A 21,009-nucleotide genomic window follows, 5' to 3' on the forward strand; every position below is an offset into this window, starting at 1 on the left:
GTAAAAAATAGTTAATATCTTTGTAGCTGAATTCAACGTAAATACTCTACAACTGTGGTTTAAGTTTTAAAACAGGAAAATGGATGGACAATACAAAAGGGAGGATAATTTGACCATATAAATAAAAAAATCAGTGAATTGTAATTTAATTAGAATTTTACTGTGCTTGAGAATTTGCAATTATTTTTATAATTATACTGCAAAGGAGAAAAGAAAAGACCTTTCTAGGCTATTCCCTTTGGAATTTTTTTCCCATAAATAACAAGTTTCATTCAAAATCTACAGGTGACTAACTGGCTTTTCAAAACTCTCTTTTTATGGGTTAAAACTACAAATTTCCCCCTCAAGAAATTAGTAGTTGACTACCAGGGAGCATATAAATTTTGAGGTTCTTTTTTAAAAATTTTATTTATTTATTTATTTATTTATTTTTGGCTGTGTTGGGTCTTCGTTGCTGTGCGAGGGCTTTCTCTAGTTGTGGCGAGCGGGGACCACTCTTCATCGCGGTGCGCGGGCCTCTCACTATCGCGGCCTCTCTTGTTGCGGAGCACAGGCTCCAGACGCGCAGGCTCAGTAGTTGTGGCTCACGGGCTTAGTTGCTCCGCGGCATGTGGGATCTTCCCAGACCAGGGCTCGAACCCGTGTCCCCTGCACTGGCAGGCAGATTCTCAACCACTGCGCCACCAGGGAAGCCCTTGAGGTTCTTTTGTTAAATTTGTTCCCAAGTATTTTATTCTTTTTTGATGCCACTGTAAATGGAATTGTTTTCTTAATTTTATTTTGGGATTGTACATTGCTAGTGTATTGAAATACAAATTGATATTTGTATATTGATCTTGTATCCTGTGGCCTTGTTGAATTTGTTTAATAGTTCCAATAGTTTTGTTTTTTTTTTTTGTAGATTCCTTAGGATTTTCCATATACATCATAATGTCATCTGTAAATAAGAGATAGTTTCACTTCTTCCTTTCCAATACGGAGTCCTTTTATTTCATTTTTTCTTACTCTTTTCCTTTTTTTCCTAATTGTCCTGGCTGGAACTTCCAGTACTGGGTAAGTTTTAAAAATTCCCTGTATCTCAGTTTTCTCAATTATAATACAAAACTAATAATAATGCTGCTAATGGTTAAGGAGGAAATTAAATAATACATGCAAAGTGCTTTTGAACAGCACTCAGAATGTGGTAAACACTCAGTGTTGGCCATTGGGTTGTACATAAGAAACACAGCTGAAGCAAATGATACAGAAAGGTTGAAAATAAAAGAATGACATGGTTGAATCACGAATATGGCAAACAACAACAACAAAAAGTAAGGGAACATGAACTTTATACAATACATGGTTGAATTTAGGCCAAAAAGGCAACTGAGACCAAAAAAAAGTACACATTTTATAAGAGGAAAACAGTGCTATGCCCATCAGCATATTACAACGAATATCTTGGTACCAATTCACATGGTGTCAAGATTCATAACACAGAAACTACAGGAGGTAAAAAGAGAAACAGGTAAACTCGTGAACGTTGGGAAGTGCTTACGTGATCAGGTGGACGGCGTGTGACATGGACGGCGAGCCTGCACCCCACGTGCACACACACGGCCGACCGTCTGGAAGATTAAACGGGTAGCATGACCAAAATGTCAAAGACGTTATTTCTGGGTGTAGGAGAATAATACATTTAACTTTTTTCCTCTGTACTGACTGACTGAATTTTTTACTGTGAGCATGTATTAATCTTATCATTTGAAAAAAATACATAAAAAGTTTTCTACAGTGAAAAAGCAAAAAAAAAAAATCAACACGAAATACTATAACTTTATAAAGTCAGTTGACTTGAATAATTAAAAATAACAGCATCAGTTTCTAAACTGTAGAAAATTTGCAGCAATAAAAACTTTGGGGGACTTCCCTGGTGGCGCAGTGGTTGGGAATCCGCCTGCCAATGCAGGGGACACGGGTTCGAGCCCTGGTCCGGGAAGATCCCACGTGCCGCAGAGCAGCTAAGCCCGTGCGCCACAGCTGCTGGGCCTGCACTCTAGAGCCCGCGAGCCACAACTACTGAGCCCGTGTGCCACAACTACTGAAGCCTGTGTGCCTAGAGCCCGTGCTCTGCAACAAGAGAAGCCACTGCACCGCAACGAAGAGTAGCCCCCGCTCGCTGCAACTAGAGAAGGCCCGTGCGCAGCAACGAAGACCCAGCACAGCCAAAAATAAAAAATAAAATAAATAAAAATTAAAAAAACAAAAACAAACAAACTTTGGTTTTCCAGAACTTACAGCAACAATTTTCCAAAACAAGTTTGCCCTCCTCTAGTGCTCTTAGGTGTCTCCTAATCTGATTCCACTAAATAAGGAAAAATTGAAGACCCTTTGTAGAAGCCTGTGTTCTCAGCAAGAGTGTATCAAAGTCTCTCAAGATGTCTTTTTTTATTATGTCTTTATGTTAATATGCTAACAAGTTAAATTTTATCTCAGTACTTATGTAAAATTTATAGTTTCATTTCATAATTTGGATTCCTCGCTACATTTAGGATATGTTTCTACTATTTTATACGGTTTTAAAAGACATAGGATTGATGTAAATCAGAGCCAGAAGCAAACAGCTATAAAGCTGACTATCCTTGATTTAGTATGCCTGATTTAAAAGAGTCCATGTTCCAACATAATTTCCAGAAGGAGAGCAATGTCTAGAGCCTTAAAGTCATTCTGAGTTGTCTTAACTGAAAATTACTTTAATAGGGGAAAAAAAAAAGGCTTTTCTTCGGCTACAAAAATCTAACTTTATCAGATTCAAATATCAAAACATGCAAAAAAGCATAAGGCCACATATTATTGGATTAAACAAATGCAAAAAATACATGAGGAAACATTATAAATATCTAAAAAGAGAACAGTAAGAAAGAATGTACCTTTCATAATCAGTTATGTTAAATTTATTTTAGAAAAAGATATTTTAGGCTCGACAGTGAAGCTATGACAGAAGTCTACACGGGAACTTCTGAAGAAGGCTCAGTCCCAGGCAGGGGTTTGAGACCAAGAGCCGAGCAGGAAAACATTTCTTTCTGATTTTCACTGTCACCAGAAAAAGCCCTCAAGTAAGGGCCGGGATCCTCTCTGCCACGGTGGCAAAATGAAGCCGTGTTACATAAACTACAAAATTACACACACAAAAGCATAACACATGTGCAAAGGACATTCCAAAGCATTCCAGTAACAACAGTTTGGAAGCACCTACAGATGTTTTTCATGTTTCTCTTTAAAGACTAGTCAAAATCTCGCTGAAAATAAAAGCCCATAATTCCTGTGACCCAGGAGTCGAGGATAGGAGAGTTTAAAGCGGCCTCCTCGGCCAACAGCTGACATGGCTGGCATGTGCGTCTCGCCGCGAGGGGCCCGAGCGCAGAAGGGCCAGGGCCTCCCCGGGGACCCACCCCCTGCGTCCCCTCTCCTCCCGCCCACATGCCCGGCTCTGGGTCTGCACCCCCTGCACGCGCCGGTCCAACCCCACCCCTTCCTGCCTAAGGGTGCACCCACACTCCGCCCCTGCCTGCTTTGTTTCTCTCCTGAGCACTAAGGGCTCTGCTTTCCCTGGTTTATCCTCGAGCGTCTACTGCAGCATAAGCAGCAAGAAGGCTGGGCTCACCTGGCATCCCGGCCCGGCTTCCACAGCGGTGCCCAGAGCATCCCAGGTGCTGGGAAACACCTGCCCCCGAGAGCCACGGGGTCGCGGAGCGTGGCACAAACCCACACCAACGGCCTATCCAGGTGTCCAATCCCTGACTGTGTTTGCCATAAACTTTCTGTCCTTTTCTCCACTGTAAGTTGCCACTTTCTCTGATGTCTCCAGCATCCCCTGGCTTTTTCTTTTCACTTCAAATACCATATACTTACTCTCAACTTCCTATTTTTTTTAACTTTTGATACGATGTAGAAAAATTTGCAAGTTGCATATTTAATAAGGGGTTAAGATCCAGGATATGTAGAGAACTTTTAAAACTTAACAAAAAAACCAAACAACTCAATTCAAAAATGGGCAAAGGACCTGGATAGATATTTCTCCAAAGAAAAAATATATATACAAATAAGCCCACGAAAAGATGCTCAACATCACTAACCGTCAGGAAAATGCCAATCAAAACCGCAGTGAGATACCACCCCACACCCATCAGGATAGCTGCTATCAAAAAAAAAAAAGAAAGAAAGAAAGAAAAAGAAAAGAAAATAACGAGTGTTGGCTAGGATGTGGAGAAATTAGAAACCTCATGCACTGTTGGTGAGAATGCAAAATGGTACAGTCACTGTGGAAAACAGTATGGAGCTTCCTCAAAAAATTAAAATAGACCACGTGATTAAGCAATCCCACTACTGGCTATACACCCAAACAAAAAGAAAGCAGAGTCTCGAGGAGATGTCTGTACACCCATGTTCACAGCAGCACTACTCACAAGAGCCAAAACGTGGAAGCAACCCATCTGCCCCTCAGCATTTGAAGGGATAAGCAAAATGTGGGCCATCGGGGCTTCCCTGGTGGCGCAGTGGTTGAGAATCTGCCTGCCAATGCAGGGGACACGGGTTCGAGCCCTGGTCTGGGAGGATCCCACGTGCCGCGGAGCAACTGGGCCCGTGAGCCACAATTACTGAGCCTGCGCGTCTGGAGCCTGTGCTCCGCAACAAGAGAGGCCGCGATGGTGAGAGGCCCGCGCACCGCGATGAAGAGTGGTCCCCACTTGCCGCAACTGGAGAAAGCCCTCGCACAGAAACGAAGACTCAACACAGTCATAAATAAATAAATAAAAGAACGTGAATTTCTTTAAAAAAAAAAAAAAAAAAAATGTGGGCCATCCATACAGTGGGACATCATTCACCTTGAAAAGGAAGTTCTGACACAGGCTGCAACACGAGAGAACCTCGACACCACGGTGCTGAGTGAAATAAGCCACTCGCTCAAGAACAAATACTGTGTGATTCCACTTATATGAGGTACTCAGAGGAGAAGAACCACAGAGACAGTAGGATGGTGGGTGCCAGGGGCTGGGGGTGGGTCAGTGTTTCACGGGGACAGAGCTTCAAGTTTATAAGATGAAGAGTGACAGGGATGGACGGTGGTGATGGCTGCACAACGACGAGACTGGATTTAGTGCCACTGAGCTGCGCACTGAAGAGTGGTCAACGTGGTAAATCTCTCTTGCATGTATTTTACCGAAAAAAAAAAAAAAAAAAGTAAAGCAAACACACACACACAAAACCCCTCAAAACAAAACCAAAATAGTTAAGTCTGATAAAACTGTGTCTAAAAAACATAACTTCTGCCTATTAAACTGGAGATTTTATTAAAAACCATAATAGGTGCTGCTGGGGGGTGTAAAGCGCTTCTGCCCTTTGTGGGGCCCCCCGAGGGCCGTACAACACCCGCTGACGCAGAACCTCCAGCTCCAGATATTTATCTAAAGGGAAAAATCCAGAATGTGTATAAAGATTTATTACAAAGAAACTGAAAACTAGAAAACTACGTAGTCATTAAAAATTTAAGGAGAAAGTATACAGAAACATGTTCAACAGTATGCTAAGTTTAAAAACAGACTACAAATGTATGTGGTTTGATTCTAGGTGTGTTTAATGAATACATGTGAACAGATAGAAGGCTGGGAGGATATTCAGAACACTGTGCTTGGCTGTTTCCTGGGTGGTGATTCTTGGCTGTAGGCCTTCCCCATCTTCCATTTTCTTACAAGGGACACGTGTGATTTGTATCAATCAGCTGAACTCCCTCCCAAACAGGCGGCATCAGGAACCCCGCGTGCCATCCTGGCTGGGCTCCGAGGTGCCGGCTGCACGAGAGCCTCGCCAGGGGCACAGTGTTGCCAGGGAGCAGACGCGGCGCTGGTGCAAGTGCTAATCCTGGTGGACACGCTATTTGTGAAACAGTAAGATAAACTTTGGAAAAAACGTGTATTAAACAGTGCAAGTGAAAACACAGAATGCTCTCCTTGAAAGAAGAGAGAGAACTGTAATCCTCCAGCCAGCTTTCTGGAGAATCTTGGTTACTTTCTTTAACTGAAAGTGATCAGTAACACAGAATTAGGTTCTTAGGACAGAAAATGAATTGTGGGGCTGCTACGACCTAGCAAAGCTCCACTGAAAAGTGGAGCTTGGAGGAAGTCTTGCGGAACATCATACCTTCTGGGGGAGGGGAGGGGAGGGGAGGGGAGGAGGGGGAGGGGAGGGGAGGAGGGGGAGGGGAGGGGAGGGAGGGGAGGGGAGGGGAGGGGAGGGAGGGGAGGGGAGGGGAGGGGAGGGAGGGGAGGGGAGGGGAGGGGAGGGGAGGGGAGGCGATGGTGTGTTTGTTTTGTTCAGGGATTGAGTGAATGGACGGAGGGAAGAAATGAGGGTCAGGAGGAATGGGTCAACAGAGGGTGCCCGGGGTGGGGGAGGGCACACATTCCAGAACCCGTCAGCTCTTCTCTGAACCCCGGCCGCCCATCCTGCCCAGAATCACCTGAGGATTCCTCAGCAGCACGGCATGTTTTAAAGGTGGCCTTGGTGACCCGAATGTGCAGCAGGTGTGAAAGGCCCACTGGAGGCTGTGGGGGGTGGGGGGGACCAGGAGGATGGCAGCGCTCTCGGATGACCTGGCTGGGGACAGGAATCAGGACGGGACGCAGACGGCCCCGGGGCCAGGCCCACCAGCGGCCCGCACTGGGCAGCAGCCCCCGTGGACGGAAGCAGCAGGAGAAAGGCCACAGGCCCAGAGGACGGCTGGCAGTGGTCCTGTGTGGACGAAGGGCCCGTGAGACGGTCTAACGGGTTTCCAGAACAATCCACATACCTGGGCAGGGCGAAAACGGGCACATCCTACAACCACAAAGTCCACGCTGGGGACACACCCTAGAGAAACCTGCGCACGCACACACGGCGACACACACAGGAACATCCGCAGCACCACTGCTCCTAACACCCAGACACTGTTCACCACCGAACAGAACAGATTCTAGTAAGTTCTGAAAGCCCTGGGGTGTGCCAGGCTACACGGCTCAATATGGGGGGCAGGACATGGGGTGTGTGTCGGGCAGCTGAGCTAAGGCCTGCAGAGGAGAACTCCGGGCCTTTCTGGCCTCCCCGCCCACGTGGCCCCCGCGGGAGCAGACGGGCGCGGACGTCACCCCGCCCCCCCACTCTGGCCACACGTCCGGACGGGGCCCCTGAGCAAAGCCGTTCCCAGACTTGGAGCAAGGCCCCTCCTCACGCCATCGGGTGGTGAGGGGCTGAGATTTAAAACCTGGTGCTAACGTGCCCCACGCGGCTGCAGGGAGAGGGGTGAGCGCGCGAGCCCGGGAGGCCGAGGTGGTCAGGCAGCATCACTCCGAGGCGGGCCACCTCCCTGTGGGGAGTTGGGCCAAGAGCGCAGGCATCGGAGATTTCTGGGAAGGGATGGAAACGGAACGGGAACAGCGATTCAAGGGCCCAATCAGTGCAACAAGTACAAGGTCAGCTCTTCTAGCCTCCTATGAACAAAGGACAACAGAACCAAATTCCTTCTGAGTAGTAAATGAGAGCATCACGTGGATAAGAGCAAGGGTTCCAGAGACAGCCGAGGGGTGGGGTGGGGTCACAGGTCAGCTGCGTCACAGAGTGGCTCACTCTGCCTCTGCGTCCTGCTGGGGATGCCAATGACACGAGCCCGTCACGTGTCTTAAGGGCTCAGGAAACAGCTTACAAGTCAAGACAACCCAATGGGCAAGTTTCCTTTCTATGACCCTCTGCTGGGACCCTGAGACAAGTCTGCTGTCTTCCATTACACAACCGTGGGGATGGGTCTTCTCTCGGTGACATTTCCCGATTCTTTTCCATTTGTCACCGGTCATCATCGCGGGGTCATCCAACATAGACTGTACATGCCAACCCGCAGGCATGTGTGTGTGCAGGCGTGTGCGTGCATGTGTTTTGGAGCTTCGATACCACAGCTGGGTAAACGTCCACACCTCTGCCTCGTCCCACCCTGCCACATTCCTGGGCTTCAGGGTCAAAACACAGATCAATTTTCCAAGACAAAATAATAGGTTTCAAAACCTAGGGCAGAATCACATAATTGCTGCATATACTAGGGACACACAGAGCTCTTATATAAAGCCTATATTACCGCCAAACTTCAGATGCTGAATTACTAACTTCTTCTTCTGAGATCAGACCAAAATAAGCTCTAAGGCGGTTTCTTTGCCATATTTAGGGTGCTCATGTAGGAGCAGTGACAAACATCTGGCTACGATACTTCGTGGAATTCTGGCTATTTCTTCCTGGCCAGAAAGAAAACATTAAGTTTTTACTGGAATAGCAACTTCAAATCCTCCAGCATGGGGCTTCATGGCTGAGAATCCGTCCTCCTACTTGCCACATATTTAAGCTAAAGCTTTTGCAATTCTAAAAAAAAGAAAGAAAGAAAGCAAGCCCACTCTGAAACTTTTGAGGATGTTAAGAAAAGGGGGAACGTGAGCAACCTTCATGTTCATTAGAACTCCATCACACCTGCCAGCAAAGGCATGACATTCACTCCCGTGGGTGAGGTCTCCCTCACCCAAACCACATCCCAGACTGTTCTTTCAATCACTAAATATCACTCTTTCCACAATACCGACTCCAGATAACAGAAAAGCTATAGGTGACGTCCATTCCTAAACCCGCCATGAAAGGTCAGCGACGCAGGTACGTGCCCCGTCCCCAGCACCGCGCCCTCTGCAGTCGAGGGGAGGCCTCTCCAGGGAGGACAGGACCGCCAGCTCGGCCCCTCTGCCGCTCCCGGCGCAGCACGGAGACCGCTCACACGTACAGGGCAAGGAGCCGGACGCTTTCGACTCCCCGACTTTGCACGCAGGACAATCGAGCTGACACACGGCCTCCAGATGGTTTCTCTTACAGCTCAGAAAAAAGCTTCCCAGAGCTGAGGTCAGATTTCTAATTTCAAAACCACAGAATTCATTTAATTAACTGAAAACAAATCATGGTTTTCCTAGATCAAAAACTTGGTCACTGACTGACCTTCGGGGGAGTTAAAAATCCCATCAGTAAATGTCAAACATCACTTAAAATAAAACAGAGTTGAAGCTCCACCCTGAATCCATCAGACAGATTTCTCCCCCTTTCTTTGCGCCCTTCCAGACAAAACAGAAGTATTTTAATTCAACTAGTAATCAATATAAAGAACCACAAAGTACATCTTGCTTCATTATCATAATAAACGTAAGTTTGTTAAAGCACATGATCTACATGGATGAGAGCAAATCACAGACGTTGGCAGCTGGTACTTACAAGTGAGATGAATATTGATGTAAAAAGACAATTGTCAGGGGACTTCCCTGGTGGTCCAGTGGGTAAGACTCCGTGCTCCCAATGCAGGGGGAACACGATCCCTGGTCGGGGAACTAGATCCCGCATGCCGCAACTAAGAGTCCGCATGCCGCAACTAAGACCCGGCACAGCCCAAATAAATAAACAAGCAAACAAATATATCTTTTAAAAATAAATAAATAAAAAGTGTCAGTAAAAGTTCCTAGTTCTATAAATTTGCATGACAACTCTAAATGAAACTTTAAGATGTTTTAAAAACTTTGACAGGGCAGCTCCCACTCCTCTACCAGCTTCAGTTCCCAGGGCCTCCAGCGCCTGCCCTCAGCCTGCTTTCTCTGTGGTCCTCACAACTCTGGCACGTAGAAATGTTCATTCCACGTGTGGTGACTGGGCCACAGCTAGACGGTTAACTCCACAATTACTCATCATCTATCCAAGGAACCACCCCCAAAGATAAATTTTTAATGGTACAATTCTCACATTTTTGGGCTGAAAACCTTTAAAAATTTTAAAAATTTCACCTCAAACCACAACGAGATACCACTTGAAACCCACTAGGATGGTTAGAATCAAAAAGTCAAAGAATAGTAAGTGTAGTTGAGAACGTGGGGAAATTGGAAGCCTCATAAAGTTGCTGGTGGATATAAATGGTGCGGCCGCTTTGGAAAGCAGTCTGCCGGTTCCCCAAACGGTCACACACAGTCGCTGTACGACTCAGCAGTCCCACCCCCAGGTGTCTGTCCAAGACATGCGAAACGCATGTCCCCACAAAACCTGTACCCGAATGTTTACGGCAGCGATGTTCGCAACAGCCCAAAGGTGGGACGTCCACCAGCTGACGAGTGGGGAACAAAAAGGAAAATAGTGCTGAGACGTCAAACAACGTGGATGAAGCCCTAAAACACCACGCTAAGTGACAAGTCAGTCACAAAAAGCCACGTGCGACCCTGCTCAGATGAAAGGGGTGTGTGGAAACAGGACCCAGGTCACGGTTTGCTTAGAGCTGGGGGGGGGCACGGAGGATGCTGGGGTGCGAGGGCGACAGCTAAAGGGCGTGGGGTTTCCCGCTGGGAGGGATGAAAACGTTCTAAAACTGACCGGCGTGACGGCTCTGCGTTTCTGTGAATACGTTAAAAACCACTGAATTGTACGCTTTACGTGGGTGACTGTACGGTTATGTGAGTTATATCTCAATAAAGCTGCTAAAAAGTTTCAGCGTATTCAGTGCTGCTCAGGAAAAAGCAGACAGACCCCAGCTTCCAGCTTCCAGCCACCTTGACTCTGGGGCAGCAGGACTGCAGACCGAGAGAGAAAGCCAGAGAAGGAAAAGGCTCCCGTGTGGCCAGCGGTTCCGGCTCTCAGAGTGCTGGCCGGTATCGCGGGGCCTGAGCTGGCGGAAGCAAAGCTCACGTCACTGCCCTGGCGGGTGGGAGACAGACGGAGCCGGCGGCTCGCGGATGGCGCTCACCCCTCGGAAGGAAGGGAACGAGGGCGGCGGGAGGGCAGCCTCAGCTGCTGAAGCAGCAGGAGACGACGAGCCACAGACCCCGCCTGTGAAGAGCCATGGGCACCAGCAGAAGACACCGTTTCAAAAATAACTAAACGTCAACTTCTTCCCCTAAGAATAAACCTTCGGTATCAACCAGGGGAGTCCACACAGGCCACACCGGGCCAGGTGCCACCGGCTGCACCAGAAGGTAACATCAGCACATCAACCCTGCGAGTCTGCAGATACTACTGCAGAAAACTTAGTAGAAAATAAACCAAATCAGCACACCGTAAGATAGGTGTGGACAGCCAAAAAACCCCAGACACACAAAACACGACACCTGAATCCCTAACGTCAGAAGACGCTGCCATAGAGGGAAAAACTAAAAACTCTCCTAAAGAAAGCATGTTACCCAAGCTCACCCTCGCTTCCGTTCGGTCGACCGCACTTACCGGCACTGGTCCAAACACGGAAGCAGCTTCGCCGCCCAGGACCTGCCTTCCAGGAGGAAAGCCCGGCCAGCTCCGGGGCGGGGGCGTCTTCCCCAAGACCTGCCTTTTGTGCCACCAACAGAGGCCACGCGCCCCGGGACCTCACTGCCCGGCACCTCAAGTCTATACCACCCACAGGCCCACAGCGAAAGTCACCCAACCACAGTGTGTCTCTCAGTCCAACTGTACAGGGCGGGCGGGGGAACGACAGATAAGATCAGTGACCAGGGATGGTGGGGCAGGGGCGGCAGGCCCGGGGAGACCCAGCCTGGGCTCTGCGTCTCGGATCTTGGCAACGGTGGCCCACGGGAGACACTGGGGAGGAGGGAGCAGGGCAAATGCACCTTCTCCAGCAGCCCCTCCCGGAGGAGGCCCCACAAAGTGCTTCATCTGGCAAACCCGCCCAGCCCGCTGACACCAGATACCAGAGCTTCGGAGACCGCTTCTTTCCAGGGACTGTGCACCTGATCCTTGGCAACAGCTGTGTGAGAGCCTGCAGAAAACAGACTCCTGGGTACTTCTCCACCCCCTGAACCTAGGCTGGCCTGGCAGCCTTCTTGATCAGTAAAATCCGGTAGAAGGTACACGCATGAATTACAAGCCTAGACCTCAGGGACCTCACAGCTGCCACCCCCGAGCGCATTCCCATCACCATGCGAACAAGGTCACGCCAGCTCGCTGGAGAGTGAGGTCCCACACGGAGAGAGGTTCCAGTTGGGGCCCCAGACATGTGAGCGAGGCCATCCTAGACCACTCAGCACTCTGAGCCCACCCAGACCAGAAGAACCTCCAAGCCAACACTCAGACATGCAGAAAATATTAAATATTTGCTCTTTTAAGTTATCAGGTTTGGGCTTGACGTGTTACTCAGCAAAGCTAACTGATACAGTTGTAGACGACTAGGGTACTTAGAAATAGAATACAACTTACAAAAAAATACATTGAGTTTTAACTTCTCCTGAAAGGTATGCATCAGTGGGTAGCAAAATTTAAAAAGTACCCTATCCAACTCAGGATATACAACAGCAATTTGATTCTATAATTACTGGTAACTCTGCCAGGTATATCAAAATACCAAACATGATGGTTCTATTTGGTTAAAAGAAACAACAATCACAATTTATTAAAACTTTGACGCACTCTCTATATTCTGAACGTTTATAAAATGCTATCTCTGATTTAAAAGCGAATTTCTCAGAGAAGGATTACATCTTATTTATGACTCAACAATAAATGTGTGCTTTTTTCCTTTTTTGGTCCTAGGTTTAGTTGATAAACACCATTAAGCAGGCCAGAAAAAGATGCTCTAAAAGTAAACCCTAACTAATGCAATTCTTTTCTTTTCTCTTCTTTCTTCCTTTCTTTCAAAAACTCTGAACCTCTTTTAAGCCTAGACCATCGCAAATGTGCTTATCATAGGATGGCTACACGGTGGAAATTCTTCCGAACGTTTGGCTGGAAGAGACCTGAGAGCCCAGCTAATTCCCAGGCCTTTAACCCGTTTCTCCAGGTGACTCATCCGAGTATGGTTAAGACAGGGACTGAGAGCCAGCCCCCCCCCGCCCCCCACCTCCGCTTCAGGGCTCAAAGGTGGCCTGTTCCCAACTCCCTGCCCTGAAAAGGCTGCTTCTGGCAACACAGGAGCAACTTGTGAAGGTGGACAGACAGGCCCTACCAGCTCCAGTTACCACTGCCCTGATGAAATGACATCTGGTTTCTTCCTCAAATAAGACCTCAAAGAAGCATTCAGGGTTCCCTGAGTTCAGACACTAGGAATCTAGGCACTAGATACCTGCCATCGAACACTCAAGGTGGACCCTGGGCTCCAAGCAGGAGGGCACCTCTACTCCTCAAGCCCCCCTGCTGGCCTCTCCCCTCCGCTCCCCCCGACCGTGCTCACCTCCTTCCTCACCTCCGCCTTCTCACGCAAGACATCCTGCAATCAGGCTCCGGGAGCCTCAAGGTTTCCGCTAGACCTCTTCACACTGGGCCCACAGCTCCTCAATCATCTTTCTGTTTTCTGTGTAGCATCTTGACCTCTCCCCAAGCGTAAATAAACCTCCTGCTAAAGTTTAAGTTCATTCTCTCGTCTTTACTTTGTGACATTAAGAGTAGGGGACGCTTCCAAAGGTATTATTTTAAACCAATATAAAAATATTAGAAAAAAGAATATGTTCCTGCATTACTTATGAAAATAAGTAATTTTTAAAAAGAACATTCATTCTATTGCCATTTAGAAAATCAGAAAAGATGTTTTCAAACATTTGCTATATTCAATTGTCTTTGCCAACATGATCAGTGCAATCTATTATTAGAGAATTTTCACAATAAAAATGTTCCTATTGCTGAGCTAGAAAGACATGCCCTGTGCGAGCGCTGTGCCAGGTGCCAGGCTCTTCGTGTGCTGAGTGCTCCGCCCTCGCCCCAGCCACCCTGGGAAGCGGGGACCTGAGTCACCCTCACATTCAGACGAGGACACGCTGTAAGGCTAAGGGGCGCCCTCACCCAGCGGCTCGGCCACCAGGACCTGGGTGCAGACGAGCTGGTTCCAGTCTGCACCGCACAGCTCTCAGCTAGCCTCTCAAAAGAGAAGAACGTCAAGACCACGTTACGTCAGAACTTTAAGACAGGAGAATACCACTCCCCAGCCTAAAAGGCGAAACGCAGACGGAGTTCCCAAGGATTTTATTACCAGCCACTCGGGGGCGACTCGATCAACAGGCAAAGTCTAAGCAGCAAAATGGAGTTCGGTACATAATACCAAATAATACCCGACTTCTAGAAAACGTGAGGAACTAGGCCTCCAGGGATCACGCTTCTTACCTCAACGCCAAACACCTCGACGGAGTCGTCCAGCAGCTGCACTCGGACGGGCGTCCTGGCCGCCGGCCACGCCGCTGCCGCCGAGGGGCCCGGCCCAGGCTCGAGGGTGCTGACGCCCGCGGGGGTCGGGGCGCCTAGGCGTGTCCCTGGGGTCTGCAGGGCGCGGTAGGTTCCTTCCAGCTCCCCCATTCTTCACCAGCTAAGAGTGAGGAATGCACTAAAACACACAAAAACCCCCCAAATTATCTCCAGTTATTTCGATATTAGAACAACGTAAGAAAATTACCGGGTACATAAGAATTCTCTGCACTGTTTCTGCACTTCTACGAGTCTTAACTTACATCAACATTAAGAGTTTAGAAAGACTATCTTCTCCTCATACCTCGACTGGTGAGCGTACCCAGCAGGAGGCCCAGCACCGCTGCCGCCGGGCGCGCAAGCAGGCGGTGCGGGAACTCCTTTAACCCCAGACCCTGTGGAGGAGCCGCAGCACCTCTGCTCACCCGCAGCGGCAGCGGGAGGGGAGGCCCACAGCCGCCTGCGCTCTTTCCCCAGACCAGCCGGAGGCCCCGCACCTCCTCCCTCCACCAGCCCGGACATTCACGTGCTGACCACATGCTGTGTGTGCCCGGAGGGCGCTTTTCTGCAAAGGGAAAGGGGTACACACAGCACGGTGCCAACGTGGGTCCCGGGCCCCACCTCTGCCGACACGGTGGGGAAAATGCCAAGGAAGGTGGATGAAGAGAGCCAGGCTGTCTGCCCGCTTTGCACGCCCCGGTTTTTCTAAGCTGTGTCACCAGGCCGGAGCGGGGGCCGCCAGCGGTTCAGGAGGTAACTTCAGACCTGGCGCTGAGTGACAGCCTGGCACACGTCACGGGGAGCACACGCGGGCCACCCTTCCCAGCACCCGCTCTGCCCTGTCCTCACAATACCCCTGTGGTCACCACCACCCACGCCCTCCTCACCCATGACGACACCGAGGGTCTGCGAGGGTCAGAGAGCTGCCCCGGCAGGCGCCCGTGCCCTTTCAACCCTCCTCAACGTGCTGGGGGAAGGGTTTCCGGTGCTTAGCTGTCAAGTTGAACAGAGCCAATCACGCCATTGTTTTTAACAACCACAGGACAGGCTCAGCGCCCGCTAGAACCTGGCCACACTGCCATGCTTTCAGTCGCCCTTATTAATATAGTTACCTTCTATTTATGGCCAATTCCCTTCTTAAATGCGTGTATTTATGTATTAAAGTCAACTTAAAGAAACATACCTAAACATGGTTAAACGCAGTATGGCCAACACAAATGTCAGATGTTTAATCAAGAAAGAATGCAGATGCTGTGAAAATCATTTTATTTTGCTTAATCATCTTCAAAAAGTCTTCTACTAATTTGCAGTAAATATTTTAGAGAATTAATCTCACTAAACTCCTAGTCTGTGCCCTTTCATGCCGACTTAACTGCTGAGTCCTCTGGCCTTTTCCTCTTTTTCAAGCTTATTTTGTTATCAAGATAAACCAACTCATGAACTTATTATCTCTTCAATTAAGATGGAAAAGCTTCTCAGTGATCCACTGCCAAGCAACTCCTACTTAAACCCTACTCAGAGAAGACCTTCCCAATAATCTGCGTGAGAATTTCCAGGCACATCTGGCTTATCAAACAAGCAAACAGAAAATGAGAAAGCTAAAACCCCCGGGAAAGGTGAAATGTGCGTAGCATGAGCAAAGTGATGAGGCGACGTGTCATTCTGCGAAATGCAGCTCCCGACCCACCTCATGCACAAACGAGCGGGCTGACCCCCTGCTCGGACTGGCACGTGGATCTCCCGTGCCACACGTGTGGCCCAGGTTGGCAGTTACCCACCGTCTTCAGAATTCTCTCTCCAGGCTGCATGCCCCCGGGAGCGGTCACTAATTCTGTAAATATTTGCTAAGTATTTACTTAATTAACATCGCAGGCATCAAAGAACAGGCACTGCACAGGCCGCAGTCAGGAAGCACACTTCAGAAAAGCCCTGTTTTCATGCCACTGCCTGACACTCAGCGTGAGGCATATGAGGTTCTGAGAGCCATAAATGTGAGCGTTTTCATGCCAGTCTCACAAACCTGAGTAGTTACTGCAGAAGAGAGGGGTGTTAAGGAAGTCAAGCCCACCTCTCAGGTGTCCCAGGTGCGTACACAGGTGAGAGCAAAGCGTGGTCAGCTCACAGCACTCGCCCAACACCCACCACCAAGAGGAGGTTCTCCTGAAACAAGCTACGGGATGTTTTACTTTGGGCACCAAAGTGATCCTTTCCCTTTTAAGTAGAGCTACAATTTTGAAAACATATATACAACCAAGATGTACTTTTAGGAGTCACTTCTGTTGTGTATTCCATTGTAAAATTCTCATTTATATTTCTTCATAATTTTAGATGGAAAAAAATTTCTTCAGGTTCTTTCTCTTTTACTTATTATAAGAAAGTCATGTCTAAACGCCTACTTTAAAAAAACAAAAACAAAAAAAAAAACAAGCAAGACTAACCTGTCTTGAGGGGCACGTCTGGCTGAGAAAACTGCAAGAAGAACATGCAAGGAGGTTATTCCTAGAACAGTCAGGGCAGTGGTCCCCTTGGTGGGGGGGTCTGACCCGGGGGCAGGGCACAGGGGAGGGGTCCCGGGTGTGGCTGGCACAGTTCCATCGCTTCACTGGACAGTGTCCACTTCATTCATTAATCTGTACATTTGATTAATGCAGTTTTTCTGTATCTGTGTTTATTTTATAATAAAAAATATATTTAGGGCTTCCCTGGTGGCGCAGTGGTTGAGAATCTGCCTGCCAATGAAGGGGACATGGGTTCGAGCCCCGGTCTGGGAAGATCCCATATGCCGCGGAGCAACTAGGCCCGTGAGCCACAACTACTGAGCCTGCGCGTCTGGAGCCTGTGTTCCGCAACAAGAGAGGCCGCGATAATGAGAGGCCCGCGCACCGCGATGAAGAGTGGCCCCCGCTCGCCGCAACTAGAGAAAGCCCTCGCACAGAAACGAAGACCCAACACACCCATAAACAATAAATAAATAAATTAAAATATATATATATATTTAAACCAGCATACTTTTAATTTACCATTGTTTCGCCTCTCATAAGAACAAAAGATACGTTAGACAGATGAAAAAAATTTTCTTGGCTCAAGGAATTCTAAAACACGGCTCTTGAGAGGAAGCCTTTGCAGGTTTGTACACCTTCTGAGCAGCACGCTTACATCCTAGTTATCTGCACCTGGTCAAAGTAAGACACCCACACAGCTTAGGCTGAGACTCCGGACCACGAGACGGCCTGATCCCGGAGGTTCATCCGAGGGAGACAAGTTCTCTTAAGAGGAAGTGACCCCATGGGGCACCCTCCTGCTGATATTCCAAAGAAAGCTCTGTTTGCTATTACACAACAGCAATGTGGCATTAAACCACCCATTTAATAATTACTCAGCTTTAAGTTTAAGAAAGTTTAGAAAGGAAGACACTTAATGGAAAATTGAATATAACTGCCGTGCTGTGAATGTTAGTTAATCATGGTCTCATTTTAGAACAAGCTGCAGAAGGGACCCCTCCCTGCAGGAGCATGAAGCTGCTCATTCAACAGTCTTGCTACAGCCCGACTGCTTCCTGTAGTCTTACAATGGGAAAAAATGAAAGGAAAAAATGTATGCACTGAATTTGCTTTACATAAATTATAACCTAACAGAAATTACTTTGTTTTGCCGTGTGCTTATAAATAAACATTAAAAAGGCAAGAATACGCAAACTGGACTAGACCCACAGAGCGCGTCCCGCAGTCCTGCAGGCCCTAAACGTCAGGCATTAGCCCCTGCTCACTCCCCTGCTGCTGCCAGAGACCCTCTCCAGAAATCTGGAGGGAATCAGTGGCGTCAAGAATCAGCCGCCTACGAGGGACTCCAGTTCCCTTCTCCCTCCCAGGTGAACAAAATGATTTGCAGTCTTCATTCCTAAAAATATTTCTGGTGGCTACATACAAATTTCCGCCACTGATATTTAGTGTTACCTACTACAAACTCGGCTCCTATGTATTCTCATTTAATAAAAAATTTAAAAACCAACTCGTGACATATAATTTCCATCTCGAAGTTGGAAAAATTCGGCTCAAAAGTCTGCCAAGGCTTTGGGTGATGATGTGTCAATGCAGGTTTGTAACAAAGGTACCACTCGGGGGGGTGGGGGGGACGGGGGGGAGACTGTGCACGTCTGGGGGCGGGGGGCATATGAGAAATCTGTGAAACTTCCACTCGATTTTGCTGTGACCTTAAAATTGCTCTAAAAAGCAGGTCTATTAAAAAGAAAAAAAAGCTCTGCCACAGAACACATAACCCAGAAGTGACAAAGCCGGGACATGAGCCCAGCCCAGATTTGGCCCTCGAGTCGCCTCCCCCTCGGCTGGGAAATCAGCCCGTGGCTCCCCAGACAAGCGCAGTCCACTGTCCACAGCAGTGGAAGTCGCTAAAATTTCTGTCACATGTGGAAAAGCTCTCTACATGCTTCTTTGATGAGAAGGTGAATAAAAGCAAGGTGCAAAGCAGGCACATGGCGCGCTAACTCTGGTTAAAAGAGGAAGACCGTAAACACATGCATTTTTCAAACCACCACCCTGGAGGGTAAACCAAAATCTAAAGGAAAGAGCTGCCTCTGGGGGCAGGGGGAAGGGGAGGCGCTGGGAGGGCAGCGCTGGGCTCTGCTTCCTGAGTCTACGGTGTTCAGTCATGTCGCATAGGGAACCTTGTCGATGTGCTTTTGCCACGTAACATAACCTGTTCCCAGAAGTAACACCAGGGGGTGACGACCATGGGGGCCAAAATTCTGCCGACCGCAAGGTCTTTGTCGGGTAATTCCGACGTCTGCATCATCTCAGCTGTAGTCTGTCTTTTCTCTCGTGAGCTGGTATTTCCCTGGTTCTGTGTAGGCCAGGTGATTTTGGATTATATCCTGGACATTTTAAACATCGTGTTATGAGCCTCTGGCCTCGTTTAACTCCCACAGAGAACGCGGCACTTCTCCTTCAGCAGCGCCGGCCTTGCCGGGTTCAGGCCGCCGCCGTGCTCTCGGCATCAGCCCCACCTTCAGAGGCTCCATCCTCCCTGTGCACCATCACCCAGCTGCCAGGCCTGGCTCCCGGGCTGTGGTCGACCCCTTAGTCGAGTTCCCACTGCCTCTGGCAAGTGGCGCAGGGTCGGCCCCATGCGTGTACCGCTCGGTGTCGAGCCCACAAGCTCATCGGCAGCTCTGAGGGGTCACCTCCTGAGCACCGCCCTCCACGGGGGTCACCTCCTGAGCTCCCCCCTCCACAGCTCCCTGCCTTACTTCTCAGTCCTCCAGCCAGAGGACTCTGGCTTGTTCCCCTGCTCTGCCGTGCACGTCCTGGGACTGCGTCCTTGCTGGGACCAGGCTGCAGGAAAGAGAGTAAAAAGCCCGTGGAGTTTTAGGTGTCTCAGGCCTGGCTGGAGAACAGGGAGAGAGAGAAGAAGAAATGGTGGCTTCCTCGCACTCTCTCTAGAGCCCAAACTGGGTGGCTCCCCCTGCAGCCCTCCCTATCTGCCCCTGGAGCCCACCTCCGGGTTTCGGACACCCTGAAGCCGGCTGGGGCCGGGGGTGCTGGAGGGAGAACAGGAAGCTCAGTGCTCCTGCGGCAGGCACTTCAGACCCTGGCCTTTGTCTGCCCGCCACCACTTCCCTGCCAGGGTCCTCAGAGCTGCTCACGCAGCTGTCCAGCTGTGTAGCCACAGTCAGCGGGAGAGCCAGGGTGGAGGAGGCTTATTCCTTCTTCCCACAGACGGAACCTGCCATCCATGCATTTAAAGCATGTTTGCAGAGGTCACCTTTGGGAGAGGGAAGAGGGCTGATTTTTATTTCCTTCTTTCCTGGCACCTGTATCACTTGAACTGCCTGCCATGACGAACGTGCACTACTTCTGAAATCAGACGGCTTCCGGGCAGACGACGGCAGGGGCTACCCACAGCCGAGCCCGGTCACCTTCAAGGAGCGAGCCGGGGTAACTGCCCACGTCTCCTCTAGGCGTGGTGCTTGCCCCTCCTTCTCAAACAGTGCAGTTCAAGTAAAAACTAACATTTTAAAACACTCTCTTTAAATCAATTTAAAAAATTGATTTCTTGTTCAGATATTGAGACTTGTTCCCCCCAACATTCATCTCGTGCTAACTATTACCAAGGCAACTGGGATCTGAATGATGTAGGAGATACAGTTAATAATGCCCAGTCATTTAAACGACTTGTAAAACAGCCAGTGCTGCTTCCTCCTTCCAGACACATCCCACCAGCTGCAGGAAGAGGCGCCGTGCACCCTCACCCACGTGCCTCCACGGTGTCATGTGGCACCAAGCAGCGGACCACAAGCTGCCCCTATGCCGGCAGTGTGACTCTAAAGCCATTCTGCCTCGTTTCTGGGCCCCTCACTGGCACCGGCCCTTCCAAGGTCCTAAGAAAGGCCCTCAGTGAAGTGAGCCCATGATCACAGCCTTCTGGAAAATTCGAAAACATATTCAAATTGCAATCGACTAACACTGCTGCCCCTTCCACCCCAAGTCTGTCTCTGTCCCTCCTTCCCTCCATGTCAGGCGGCTCAGGAGAGGACCCAGCTACCAGCACAAGGAGCTGGAGACACCCTTAGTTTGGGCTCAAGCAGAGACGTTTCAGGTGTTCACACTGAGGTGACCACCAGCCTCGCAATGCAGCTATGGTTCCCGGAACACCACTGCCAGCCCCGTGCTTGCGCGCCGGAGGGTTATGGAACAAAGGTGCAGGGCCCGGGCCCTGCAGCAACATGAACAGACCCGATGGCACCTGGTGCTGGAAGCGTGTGGGCCCGGGGAA

The 21,009-nt window shown here is 49.1% G+C and overlaps 1 protein-coding gene across 6 annotated transcripts in view; it reads right to left on the reverse strand.

Annotated features, from left to right (window-relative positions):
- The window catches only part of FARP2 (FERM, ARH/RhoGEF and pleckstrin domain protein 2), an 89,224-nt gene that overhangs the window by 63,824 nt on the left and 4,391 nt on the right, over positions 1-21,009 (reverse strand). For 5 of the 6 annotated variants that reach the window (XM_082396032.1, XM_082396033.1, XM_082396034.1 and 2 more), the window contains exon 2: positions 14,143-14,359. In XM_082396032.1, coding sequence (XP_082252158.1) covers positions 14,143-14,331 — 189 coding nt within the window. In that variant the 5' untranslated portion in view covers positions 14,332-14,359. Of the gene's footprint in view, positions 1-14,142; positions 14,360-16,658; positions 16,690-21,009 lie in introns of all 6 variants that reach the window. The other variant, XM_082396031.1, reaches the window with a different exon arrangement.

The sequence above is a fragment of the Balaenoptera borealis genome, assembly GCF_965194805.1.
Source record: "Balaenoptera borealis genome assembly, chromosome: 6".
In the NCBI taxonomy this organism is placed as follows: Eukaryota; Metazoa; Chordata; class Mammalia; order Artiodactyla; family Balaenopteridae; genus Balaenoptera; species Balaenoptera borealis.